The sequence below is a fragment of the Panulirus ornatus genome, chromosome 41 (assembly GCF_036320965.1).
Source record: "Panulirus ornatus isolate Po-2019 chromosome 41, ASM3632096v1, whole genome shotgun sequence".
Taxonomy (NCBI): Eukaryota; Metazoa; Arthropoda; class Malacostraca; order Decapoda; family Palinuridae; genus Panulirus; species Panulirus ornatus.
Window position 1 is genome coordinate 10,631,357 of NC_092264.1, and position 14,493 is coordinate 10,645,849.

At 40.7% G+C, this 14,493-nt stretch overlaps 1 protein-coding gene across 4 annotated transcripts in view; it reads left to right on the plus strand.

Moving 5' to 3' along the window:
- Nucleotides 1–13,223, plus strand: part of LOC139761673 (uncharacterized) — a 73,852-nt gene extending 60,629 nt beyond the window's left edge. For all 4 annotated transcript variants that reach the window (XM_071685997.1, XM_071685999.1, XM_071685996.1 and 1 more), the window contains exon 5: nucleotides 8,608–13,223. In XM_071685997.1, the coding sequence (XP_071542098.1) occupies nucleotides 8,608–9,915 (1,308 nt within the window). In that variant the 3' untranslated portion in view covers nucleotides 9,916–13,223. The remainder of the gene's footprint in view (nucleotides 1–8,607) is intronic.
- The last annotated feature ends 1,270 nt before the right edge of the window (nucleotides 13,224–14,493 follow it).

Below are 14,493 nucleotides of genomic sequence, written 5' to 3' on the forward strand. Positions count from 1 at the left end.
ACCTCTCTAATGCGGGAAACAGTGATCAAGTATAATTAAATGATAATTCATATTGATTATCTCTGAGACAGGGGAGAAAGAATCCTACCTCCATTTCCCTCGGGTGTCATAGAAGGCATCTAAAGCAGGCTGGAAACCCTTCCCCTCTTTTATTGTCAGTTTCTAAAACAAGAAACGGAAGGAGCCAGGCAGGGAGTGTTCATCCTCCTGAAAGTTCAGATTAGGATGTCTGATGAAAAGAAAGGAGAGGTAGGTAGTATGTTTGAGGAAAGAAACCTAAATGTTCTTCCTCTGAGTGAAACGAAGCTCAAGGGAAAGGGGGAAGAATGGTTTGGAAAAGTCTTGGGAGTGAAGTCAGGGGTTGGTAAGAGGACAAGAGCTAAGGAAGGAATAGCACTACTCCTGAAGCAGGAGTTGTGGAACTGTGCAATAGAGTGTAAGGAAGTAAATTCTAGACTGATATGGGTTAAACTGAAAGTAGATAGTGATGCTGTTTTCCTGTGGGGCAGGGCAGTGACAGGACTGAATAAGGGCTAGCAAGTATGAATATGTACATGTGTATGTATGTAATGTCTGCGTATATGTATGTTTATGTTGATATGTATATGTGCATATGTGGGTGTTTATGTGTATATGAGTGGAATAGGCCATTCTTCATCTGTTTCATGGCGCTACCTTGCTGATGTGGGAAGCAGCGATTATGTATAAAAAATATATATACGTGTCTTAGAAGGCGATTAAAGGGGATGGGAGCGAGGGGCTAGAAACCCTCCCTTCCATGTATTTTAACTTTCTAAAAGAGGAAACAGAAGAAGGAGTCACTCAGAGAGTGCTTATCCTCCTCGAAGACTCAGATTGGGGTGTCTGAATTTGTGTGGATGTACCCAAGATGAGAAAAAAGAAAGAGGTGGTATGTTTCAGGAAAGGAACCTGGATGCTTTGGCTCTGAGTGAAACAAAGCTCAAGGATAAAGGGGAAGAGTGGTTTGGGAATGTTTTGGGAGTAAAGTCAGGGGTTGGTGAGAAGACAAGAGCAAGGGAAGGAGTAGCACTACTCCTGAAACGGGAGTTGTGGGAGTATGTGATAGAGTGTAAGAAAGTAAACTCTAGATTGATATGGGTAAAACTGAAAGTGGATGGAGAGAGATGGGTGATTATTGGTGCATATGCACCTGGGCATGAGAAGAAAGATCATGAGAGGCAAGTGTTTTGAGAGCAGCTGAGTGAGTGTGTTAGTAGTTTTGATGCATGAGACCAGATTATAGTGATGGGTGATTTGAATGCAAAGGTGAGTAATGTGGCAGTTGAGGGAATAATTGGTGTACATGAGGTCTTCAGTATTGTAAATGGAAATGGTGAAGAGCTTGTAGATTTGTGTGTTGAAAAAGGATTGGTGATTGGGAATACCTGGTTTAAAAAGAGAGATATATATAAGTATACGTATATAAGTAGAAGAGATGGCCAGAGAGTGTTATTGGATTACGTATTAACTGATAGGCGAGTGAAAGAGAGACTTTTGGATGTTAATGTGCTGAGAGATGCACCTGGAGGGATGTCTGGTCATTATCTTGTGGAGGGGAAGGTGAAGATTTGTAGAGGTTTTCAGAAAAGAAGAGAGAGTGTTGGGGTGAAGAGAGTGGTGAGAGTAAGTGAGATTGGGAAGGAGACTTGCGTGAGGAAGTACCAGGAGAGACTGAGTGCAGAATGGAAAAAGGTGAGAGCAAAGGGTGTAAGGGGAGTGGGGGAGGAATGGGATGTATTTAGGGAAGCAGTGATAGCTTGTGCAAATGATGCTTGTGGCATGAGAAGCATGGGAGGTGGGCAGACTAGAAAGGGTAGTGAGTGGTGGGATGAAGAAGCAAGATTTTTAGTGAAAGAGAAAAGAGAGGCGTTTGGATGATTTTTGCAGGGAAATAGTGCAAATGACTGGGAGATGTATAAAAGGAAGAGGCAGGAGGTCAAGAGAAAGGTGCAAGAGGTAAAAAAGAGGGCAAATGAGAGTTGGGGTGAGAGAGTATCATTAAATTTTAGGGGGAATAAAAAGATGTTTTGGAAGGAGGTGAATAAAGTGTGCAAGACAAGGGAACAAATGGGAACATCATTGAAGGGGACTAATGGGGAGGTAATAACAAGTAGTAGTGATATGGGAAGGAGATTGAGAGAGTATTTTGAAGGTTTGTTGAATGTGTTTGATGATAGAGTGGCAGATATAGGGTGTTTTGGTCGAAGTGGTGTGCGAAGTGAGGGGGTTAGGGTTAATGATTTAGTAAACAGAGAAGAGGTAGTAAAAGCTTTGCGGAAGATGAAAGCCGGCAAGGCAGCGGGTTTGAATGGTATTGCAGTGGAATTTATTAAAAAATGGGGTGACTTTGTTGTTGAATGGTTGGTAAGGATGGTTAATGTATGTATGACTCATGTTGAGGTGCCTGAGGATTGGCGGAATGCTTGCATAGTGCCATTTTACAAAGGCAAAGGGGATAAGAGTGAGTGCTCAGATTATAGCGGTATAAGTTTGTTGAGTATTCATGGGAAATTATATGGGAGGGTATTGATTGAGAGGGTGAAAGCATGTATAGAGCATCAGATTGGGGAAGAGCAGTGCGGTTTCAGAAGTGGTAGAGGACATGTGGATCAGGTGTTTGCTTTGAAGAATATTATTTTTATATATTATTTATTATACTTTGTCGCTGTCTCCCGCGTTTGCGAGGTAGCGCAAGGAAACAGACGAAAGAAATGGCCCAACCCCCCCCCATACACATGTATATACATACGTCCACACACGCAAATATACATACCTACACAGCTTTCCATGGTTTACCCCAGACGCTTCACATGCCTTGATTCAATCCACTGACAGCACGTCAAGCCCGGTATACCACATCGCTCCAATTCACTCTATTCCTTGCCCTCCTTTCACCCTCCTGCATGTTCAGGCCCCGATCACACAAAATCTTTTTCACTCCATCTCTCCACCTCCAATTTGGTCTCCCTCTTCTCCTCGTTCCCTCCTCCTCCGACACATATATCCTCTTGGTCAATCTTTCCTCACTCATTCTCTCCATGTGCCCAAACCACTTCAAAACACCCTCTTCTGCTCTCTCAACCACGCTCTTTTTATTTCCACACATCTCTCTTACCCTTACGTTACTCACTCGATCAAACCACCTCACACCACACATTGTCCTCAAACATCTCATTTCCAGCACATCCATCCTCCTGCGCACAACTCTATCCATAGCCCACGCCTCGCAACCATACAACATTGTTGGAACCACTATTCCTTCAAACATACCCATTTTTGCTTTCCGAGATAATGTTCTCGACTTCCACACATTTTTCAAGGCCCCCAGAATTTTCGCCCCCTCCCCCACCCTATGATCCACTTCCGCTTCCATGGTTCCATCCGCTGCCAGATCCACTCCCAGATATCTAAAACACTTCACTTCCTCCAGTTTTTCTCCATTCAAACTCACCTCCCAATTGACTTGACCCTCAACCCTACTGTACCTAATAACCTTGCTCTTATTCACATTTACTCTTAACTTTCTTCTTCCACACACTTTACCAAACTCAGTCACCAGCTTCTGCAGTTTCTCACATGAATCAGCCACCAGCGCTGTATCATCAGCGAACAACAACTGACTCACTTCCCAAGCTCTCTCATCCCCAACAGACTTCATACTTGCCCCTCTTTCCAAAACTCTTGCATTTACCTCCCTAACAACCCCATCCATAAACAAATTAAACAACCATGGAGACATCACACACCCCTGCCGCAAACCTACATTCACCGAGAACCAATCACTCTACTCTCTTCCTACACGTACACATGCCTTACATCCTCGATAAAAACTTTTCACTGCTTCTAACAACTTTCCTCCCACACCATATATTCTTAATACCTTCCACAGAGCATCTCTATCAACTCTATCATATGCCTTCTCCAGATCCATAAATGCTACATACAAATCCATTTGCTTTTCTAAGTATTTCTCACATACATTCTTCAAAGCAAACACCTGATCCACACATCCTCTACCACTTCTGAAACCACACTGCTCTTCCCCAATCTGATGCTCTGTATATGCCTTCACCCTCTCAATCAATACCCTCCCATATAATTTACCAGGAATACTCAACAAACTTATACCTCTGTAATTTGAGCACTCACTCTTATCCCCTTTGCCTTTGTACAATGGCACTATGCACGCATTCCGCCAATCCTCAGGCACCTCACCATGAGTCATACATACATTAAATAACCTTACCAACTAGTCAACAATACAGTCACCCCCTTTTTTAATAAATTCCACTGCAATACCATCCAAACCTGCTGCCTTGCCGGCTTTCATCTTCTGCAAAGCTTTCACTACCTCTTCTCTGTTTACCAAATCATTTTCCCTAACCCTCTCACTTTGCACACCACCTCGACCAAAACACCCTATATCTGCCACTCTATCATCAAACACATTCAACAAACCTTCAAAATACTCACTCCATCTCCTTCTCACATCACCACTACTTGTTATCACCTCCCCATTTGCGCCCTTCACTGAGGTTCCCATTTGCTCCCTTGTCTTACGCACTTTATTTACCTCCTTCCAGAACATCTTTTTATTCTCCCTAAAATTTAATGATACTCTCTCACCCCAACTCTCATTTGCCCTTTTTTTCACCTCTTGCACCTTTCTCTTGACCTCCTGTCTCTTTCTTTTATACATCTCCCACTCAATTGCATTTTTTCCATGCAAAAATCGTCCAAATGCCTCTCTCTTCTCTTTCACTAATACTCTTACTTCTTCATCCCACCACTCACTACCCTTTCTAATCAACCCACCTCCCACTCTTCTCATGCCACAAGCATCTTTTGCGCAATCCATCACTGATTCCCTAAATACATCCCATTCCTCCCCCACTCCCCTTACTTCCATTGTTCTCACCTTTTTCCATTCTGTACTCAGTCTCTCCTGGTACTTCCTCACGCAAGTCTCCTTCCCAAGCTCACTTACTCTCACCACCCTCTTCACCCCAACATTCACTCTTCTTTTCTGAAAACCCATACAAATCTTCACCTTAGCCTCCACAAGATAATGATCAGACATCCCTCCAGTTGCACCTCTCAGCACATTAACATCCAAAAGTCTCTCTTTCGCACGCCTGTCAATTAACACGTAATCCAATAACGCTCTCTGGCCATCTCTCCTACTTACATAAGTATACTTATTTATATCTCGCTTTTTAAACCAGGTATTCCCAATCATCAGTCCTTTTTCAGCACATAAATCTACAAGCTCTTCACCATTTCCATTTACAACACTGAACACCCCATGTATACCAATTATTCCCTCAACTGCCACATTACTCACCTTTGCATTCAAATCACCCATCACTATAACCCGGTCTCGTGCATCAAAACCACTAATACACTCATTCAGCTGCTCCCAAAACACTTGGCTCTCTTGATCTTTCTTCTCATGCCCAGGTGCATATGCACCAATAATCACCCACCTCTCTCCATCAACTTTCAGTTTTACCCATATTAATCGAGAATTTACTTTCTTACATTGTATCACATACTCCCACAACTCCTGTTTCAGGAGTATTGCTACTCCTTCCCTTGCTCTTGTCCTCTCACTAACCCCTGACTTTACTCCCCAGACATTCCCAAACCACTCTTCCCCTTTACCCTTGAGCTTCGTTTCACTCAGAGCCAAAACATCCAGGTTCCTTTCCTCAAACATACTACCTATCTCTCCTTTTTTCACATCTTGGTTACATCCACACACATTTAGGCACCCCACTCTGAGCCTTCGAGGAGGATGAGCACTCCCCGCGTGACTCCTTCTTCTGTTTCCCATTTTAGAAAGTTAATACAAGGAGGGGAGGATTTCTGGCCTCCCGCTCCCGTCCCCTCTAGTCGCTTTCTACGACACGCGAGGAATACGTGGGAAGTATTCTTTCACCCCTATCCCCAGGGATGATATACATATATATATACATATACACACACACACACACACACACGCACACATACACACACACACACATACATATATATACATATGAAAAATGTAAGAAACAATTTAGGAAACTGAAACTTCTAGCTTGAAATGAATGAAAAAATGAATGTCACATAATGGTTCAACCTCTGGGTATGGAAAAAGGAAATGTATAATTTATTTACACAAACGTCAATAGCAGTTCTCATCAATTTAACCACTGTATCAATAAGCTTCAATGTCTAAGCTACATTTTTCTCCAATTTGAAGAATGTATGTGAGAAATACTTAGAAAAGCAAATGGATTTGTATGTAGCATTTATGGATCTGGAGAAGGCATATGAAAGAGTTGATAGAGATGCTTTGTGGAAGGTATTAAGAATATATGGTGTGGGAGGCAAGTTGCTAGAAGCAGTGAAAGGTTTTTATCGAGAATGTAAGGCGTGTGTACGAGTAGGAAGAGAGGAAAGTGATTGGTTCCCAGTGAATGTCTGTTTGTGGCAGGGGTGCGTGATGTCTCCATGGTTTATTTGTTTATGGATGGGGTTGTTAGGCAGGTGAATGCAAGAGTTTTGAAGAGAGGGGCAAGTATGCAGTCTGTTGTGGATGAGAGGGCTTGGAAAGTGAGTCAGCTGTTGTTCGCTGATGATACAGCACTGGTGGCTGATTCAGGTTAGAAACTGCAGAAGCTGGTGACTGAGTTTGGTAAAGTGTGTGAAAGAAGAAAGCTGAGAGTAAATGTGAATAAGAGCAAGGTTATTAGGTACAGTAGGGTTGAGGTTCAAGTCAATTGGGAGCTAAGTTTGAATGGAGAAAAACTGGAGGAAATGAAGTGTGTTAAATGTCTTGGAGTGGATTTGGCAGTGGATGGAACCATGGAAGCGGAAGTGAGTCAGAGGGTGGGGAAGGGGGCGAAGGTTCTGGGAGCGTTGAAAAATGTGTGGAAGGTGAGAACATTATCTCGGAAAGCAAAATTGTGTATGTTTGAAGGAATTGTGGTTCCAACAATGTTATATGGTTGCGAGGCATGGGCTATAGATAGGGTCGTGCGAAGGAGGGTGGATGTGTTGGAAATGAGATGTTTGTGGACAATATGTGGTGTGAGGTAGTCTGATTGAGTAAGTAATGAAAGGGTAAGAGAGATGTGTGGTAATAAAAAGAGTGAGGTTGAGAGAACAGAAGAGAGTTTTGAAATGGTGTGGCTACATGGAGAGAATGAGTGAGGAAAGATTGACAAAGAGGATATATGTGTCAGAGGTGGAGGGAACGAGGAGAAGTGGGAGACCAAATTGGAGGTGGAAGGATGGAGTGGAAAAGATTTTGAGCGATCAGGGCCTGAACATGCAGGAGGGTGCAAGGCGTTCAAGGAATAGAGTGAATTGGAACGATGTGGTATACTGAGGTCAATGTGCTGTCAATGGATTGAACCAGGGCATGTGAAGCGTCTGGGGTAAACCATGGAAAGTTTTGTGGGGCCTGGATGTGGAAAGGGAGCTGTGGTTTCAGTGCATTATATATGACAGCTAGAGACTGAGTGTGAATGAATGTGGCATTTGTTGTCTTTTCCTAGCGCTACCTCGCGTGTGTGCGGGGGGATGGGGGTGCCATTTCATGTGTGGCAGGGTGGCGACAGGAATGGATGAAGGCAGCAAGTATGAATATGTACATCTGTATATGTCTGTGTGTGTATATGTATGTATATGTTGAAATGTTTAGGTATGTATATGTGTGTGTGGGCATTTATGTATATACATGTGTATGTGGGTGGGTTGGGCCATTTTTTCGTCTGTTTGGGCATTTATGTATATACATGTGTATGTGGGTGGGTTGGGCCATTTTTTTGTCTGTTTCCTTGCACTACCTCTCTAACGCTGGAGACAGCGACTAAGTGTAATAGAAAAAAATAATTTTTGGATGATGAGACATTTGTCATTTACTCTTTAAAGTGTTGATTTATTTTTCCCGATCATTAAGAACAGAAAGGAGGGCTTCTTGCCTTATTATTGTTGTTCTTGGAATTCAGTGATGTAACATAGATGATAAAAATATATTTAGATATATGTAATATAATCTAAAAGGAATATGAAAATTGTGGAGCCAGCATAGACAAATTCTGACTTTTTTTCTTTCTTTTTTTTTTTTACAACTTTTGAAGGCTTTTTCCAATTTCATGTTTTTCATATACTTGAACAAATCCTTGTCCACTCCCAGGCAACCAGTGCTTTTCATTCGTATCATTAAGCTTGCGGCCCTTTTGCAGTTTTCTTTAGCATTACCTCTTAAAACTAACACAGTTATATGCACTTTTCTATCAATACATTGTGCCCCTCCATGATGTTTGTAATGTCTTTATGCTGGTATTTTCCATTAGAAGTATATTAATAATTGTAACAAATGGTAATAATTATTGAATATATTTGCCAGTTATGTTGCCAGTTACAGTGTCTGCTCTTTATTAATGCTTTTGATGTAAGTGATACAATGAACTGATGAATTAAGTAAAAGGGTTGGCTGCATTTGTGAGATACAAACAGTGTTGATTCATGCTAGATTATCTTCATTTTGGCACTTATAGTAATAATTATATTAATTGCATGTTTTTATTTCAGGTCCATTATTACAGTTCAATAATCGCTTCGCAGTTCAATCATTGTGCAGCTATAACGGCTATCAACAATGCAACAGATGCAATCGTCATAAAGTTGAAACAGTCTGCACTGGATGGGGTGTTATCCTCCTTAGGATTTAGAAATGAAGAAGCCTTTGCCATGACTTCATCTTTAGAGGAGCATGCCTTATATGGAAATAATGCCAATGTACTACTCCTCTACATGCTGTCTGACCTCCTATCAACCAGAATGCTGCAATTAAGTGCGGTTAGTCCAATTAGTCCACTTAGCCCTAGCCAGCAACCTCCCCTTTCTGCTTCCAACCCCTTGCAATCCAACATGACCCCTTCAGTAACGTCCACAAATATTCTTGAAGATAGCCTTGGTCACAGCCTAGGTCTCACTCATAGTAAATTGAATGAATTGAAGAGCCATGAAATAGGTAAATTACATGAATTAAAAAGCCATGAAATGAATAATGTAAACGTAGAGCACATTTTACAAATGACAGAGGCAATAGAAATGGGGTCATTGTTAGGTGCCAACGATGGCATTGCTGCTATATCTGTAGGGGCTACTGCTACAGGATCGAATTCTGTGTCTTCAGCTTTGTCACTAGGGTTGTCCAATCTTTCTCTGCTTGCCTCTGACTCTTCAGAAAATGGGAAAGATGAATTAGAGTCATTAACAGATAAGAAAGAACCAGTCTCTTATGTTGATGCTGCAAAAAAGCCAGCTAAACCCACACCTCCTCCTGAGAATCCCCCAAAGTTACCAATAAGCAAGCCTATCATACCATTAGATAGGACTGGGAAATTTCCTCACTGCTGGATGGTTTTATCTATTAATGAAGTAACAGCAGGTCGTATTATATTTGAGCTTCGCCCGGATAAAGCACCGAGAATGTGTGAGAATTTTATAGCCCTTTGCACTGGCAGGAGTGGGTATGGATATAAAGGGACACATTTTTTTAAAAGTGTGGAAGGCTTTCTTGCGGGTGGGGATGTGGAGAATGATGATGGTACTGGAGGATACTCAGCTTTCGATAAGAGTACCTTTGAAGCTGATCTCTGCCCACTAAAGGACGAGGTTGGCATGGTTAGATTCAAGGGCGTTGGCACTAGTGACAAGGGACGGGGCATGATTGGCTCACAGTTTATGATATGGTGTGGGGACAGGGATTTTAAGAAGTTCTCTTATAGCCTAGTATTTGGTAAAGTAGTGGATGGGCTAGATGTTGCCAAGAAGGCTGCAGCAATCAATGTTCACAGGTATTCTGTTAAAGTTGAGGAGTGTGGTGCAATCTAACTACAGTCTTTTCGTAATGTATTTGTATAGTTGATATGTCCAACGATTTTCGAATCATAATACAGTGATGAACTTTAAAAATAAGATCAGTATAAGGATTTGCAATTGAAGCATTTACTTTTTTCTAGAAGTGCCTTACAGTGTGCCTTTTTTGTGGCATCACATGTTTCCAGTTTTCCTTCCTTAATAAGTTTGGAGGATCAGTTTTGATTAACTTGAAGAGACATGTTCACTTGTTACAGATCTTACAGGTACAGTCAGAAGGTAGGAAATATGTCAGGAAGTAAATGCAACAATTGAGTGAAAGAAAATTTTTTTGATTAATATGTGAAATTGTCCTGTATATCCAATGGGAGAGCTATGTTTAACTAAATATGTTGATAATTTGTATTATTGATGCTTTAAGAATGCTTGTCAATAAGACAAAACTGTAATCTTGATATGACTGTGTCCATTAAGGATTAAGTTTTTTTTTTAATGTGTGGATAATAGTACTTTCTCCATTCTGTCAGTATGAAAAAAGCATTTGCAGTTACATTATGAAGAATGTGAACCTAAGATAATTGTTGTCCATCATTCACATGATTTTATTGTGTTGTAGAACCAACTAAAATATACGACTCGGCACTTGATGAAAGAAACAATCCCAGAGTGCAAATGGACCACGCTAGTTTAGGCCTGTCACTCAGTAGTGTTTATGGGCTCTAGCTGTTGCACTAAGCATAGCACAAGGGTTGAAATGCTTGTGATTGTACGTTCATCTTTTTTTTTTTTTGTCGCTGTCTCCCGCGTTTGCGAGGTAGCGCAAGGAAACAGATGAAAGAAATGGCCCAACCCACCCCCATACACAATGTATATACATACACGTCCACACATGCAAATATACATACCTGTACATCTCAATGTACACATATATATACACACACAGACACGTACATATATATACCCATGCACACAATTCACACTGTCTGCCTTTATTTATTCCCATCACCACCTCGCCACACATGGAATACCATCCCCCTCCCCCTCATGTGTTCGAGGTAGCACTAGGAAAAGACAACAAAGGCCCCATTCGTTCACACTCAGTCTCTTGCTGTCATGCAATAATGCCCGAAACCACAGCTCCCTTTCCACATCCAGGCCCCACACAACTTTCCATGGTTTACCCCAGATGCTTCACATGCCCTGATTCAATCCACTGACAGCACGTCAAGCCCGGTATACCACATTGATCCAATTCACTCTATTCCTTGCCCTACTTTCACCCTCCTGCATGTTCAGGCCCCGATCACACAAAATCTTTTTCACTCCATCTTTCCACCTCCAATTTGGTCTCCCACTTCTCCTCGTTCCCTCCACCTCTGACACATATATCCTCTTGGTCAATCTTTCCTCACTCATTCTCTCCATGTGCCCAAACCATTTCAAAACACCCTCTTCTGCTCTCTCAACCACGCTCTTTTTATTTCCACGCATCTCTCTTACCCTTACATTACTTACTCGATCAAACCACCTCACACCACACATTGTCCTCAAACATCTCATTTCCAGCACATCCACCCTCCTGCGCACAACTCTATCCATAGCCCACGCCTCGCAACCATACAACATTGTTGGAACCACTATTCCTTCAAACATACCCATTTTAGCTTTCTGAGATAATGTTCTCGACTTCCACACATTCTTCAAGGCTTCCAAGATTTTCGCCCCCTCCCCCACCCTATGATTTACTTCCGCTTCCATGGTTCCATCCGCTGCCAGATCCACTCCCAGCTATCTAAAACACTTTACTTCCTCCAGTTTTTCTACATTCAAACTTACCTCCCAATTGACTTGACCCTCAACCCTACTGTACCTAATAACCTTGCTCTTATTCACATTTACTCTTAACTTTCTTCTTTCACACACTTTACCAAACTCAGTCACCAGCTTATGCAGTTTCTCACATGAATCAGCCACCAGTGCTGTATCATCAGCGAACAACAACTGACTCACTTCCCAAGCTCTCTCATCCACAACAGACTTCATACTTGCCCCTCTTTCCCAAACTCTTGCATTCACCTCCCTAACAACTCCATCCATAAACAAATTAAACAACCATGGAGACATCACACACCCCTGCCGCAAACCTACATTCACTGAGAACCAATCACTTTCCTCTCTTCCTACACGTACACATGCCTTACATCCTCGATAAAAACTTTTCACTGCTTCTAACAACTTGCCTCCCACACCATATATTCTTAATACCTTCCACAGAGCATCTCTATCAACTCTATCAAATGCCTTCTCCAGATCCATAAATTCCACATACAAATCCATTTGCTTTTCTAAGTATTTCTCACATACATTCTTCAAAGCAAACACCTGATCCACACATCCTCTACCACTTCTGAAACCAGACTGCTCTTCTCCAATCTGATGCTCTGTACATGCCTTCACCCTCTCAATCAATACCCTCCCATATAATTCATCTTATATATTGGATTTCTTTAGGTTTGTTTTCATCTGGTTTTTGTAGAGCACTTTATGTAAAGTAATTATTTTGAAGGAAAGTATTTCCTTCTTGTGGCTGTAGAGATAATGCCACAAGGTCGGATATCTCTGCTCTTTTGAGTCTGAATGTTGTTCCCAGTCTGGATGTAAATGTTGTAGAAGTGAGTATGTAGCTGCCATCTTTGGCAACAATATCATACTCTGTTAATACTTTTCATGAAGCTGCAATAATTTGCTCAATGTCTTTGTATCTCATGTATGCACACATGTGACATCATTATAAATTTTTAGTCTTCATTGTACAGTCACCAAAGCAGGATCTTGAAATTCAGTTGAGCAATAAAGGGGCCAAAGCTTTGGGATGGACATTTTGCCATAGTATCTACATCTCCCATGAACCTGGTTTTGAAATCTAAGTATATGGGGCCAAGTTTTCAGTAAATCATTGTTTTATGTTACTTTCATATCTTCTTGGCTTGTAAGCTTCGAAAATCTGCAACTTATGTAAGTTTCACATTTCCCAGGGAATTTGCCGTTAGAATACCAGTTTCATTATTTTATGAGTAAAAGTGTTTGACTATAAAAAGGATCCACATAATTTTGACCAGGTGTGTAGTTTGAGTCAGTAACATTCTTTATAACTGCATTGGAAGCACTTTTTGATACCATTGAAAATGCTTGTACAATATTTCTTTTTTTTTAATCAAATTAATATGATAGCGAAAGGTATGTGTAAACAGTTTAACACTCCGAAATGATTGTAATCAACCAATTTTTTTTTACAAGTAAATAAATACGATACATACATCTTATTTTGAGTTCTCACTAAGTTTTCCTTGCATATGATATACAGTATACTTACTTAGATATGGGCTAATTGGCTCTGGGACTTACCTAGATTTTGAAAATTTCTTATTAGTGAGTGTAGAATTTTCTTGCACTGCCCCAAACCTATGGTGTAGTGACTGCATTTAAAGACTCTGGAACCTACCTAGAAAATAAAGATTTCAAATTAGTGAGTGTAGAATTTTCTTGCACTGCCCCAAACCTATGGTGTAGTGACTGCATTTACTAAGTCATCTCAGCAAACTTTTCTCTTATGTGTAGCTACATGTTATACTTTTTTCCCATTATCTTGTATGTATTTTATCCTGCATCAAGAGCAGGCACATGCAGAACTTTCTCCAGATATTTTAGTCAATATAATAGACAAACCCTACTAAGCTGATATGATATGGGGAACCTCCCTTAATGATAACTATAGACTTTATTGTATAAACAAGTGGAAATTCTGTAGCAAGTTATGATAAAGAGTGGCAAGTCATGAGCTTTTCAAAAATATACTAAAGCAATTTTCATAGTATGCTTATTTACTTGAAGATCATAGATACTGTATTAGAATTTACTTACAAAGGATTTGCAGTAGTAAAACTAACACAAGAAGACAGATACAGCATTGAACATTATACATGAAATACATTAAAATGTATTGATCATGTACCATGCTCAGTGTTTAGAAAGTAGTGCTGCTCTCATAGGATTATAAAGGGAAGGACATGACACTTGTTTATTTCTTGAGTAGGTGGAGGGAGATTTCAACATCAGATGAAGGCAAATAGACTGGTCACTCTAGACACCGTTGAGATTAAATGTGGATTTCCCAAAGTTTGCTTATATAAGGAAGAATTTCACTATTAGACTTAGAAAGAATTTCATCTTCAGAAACTTAGGACTGAAGCTCAAGCATTTTAATTCACTGTGTGGTTGGTGTATATGGATATCATAGATGAATATATTTGAGAGTATTTTTCTATGACCAACACGTCTGAGCATGTTATTCTACTGGACGTCTGAGCATGTTATTCTACTGGAGTTGCATCTGGAGTTGAAAGTGGAATAATTAACTTGTATTACAAATAGACAAGTTTTACAGCTGAATAACTCATTGTAGAAGCTTGTCTGCTTTGCTGCCTTGGCCTGCATAAGCTCTTGGAGTAATTAGCAATCCAGCATCTCTAGAATGTGGTTGTAAATGGTTGTACTCAGTTGCTTCCTGAGTGCTAACCTTTTATTATAATCTTC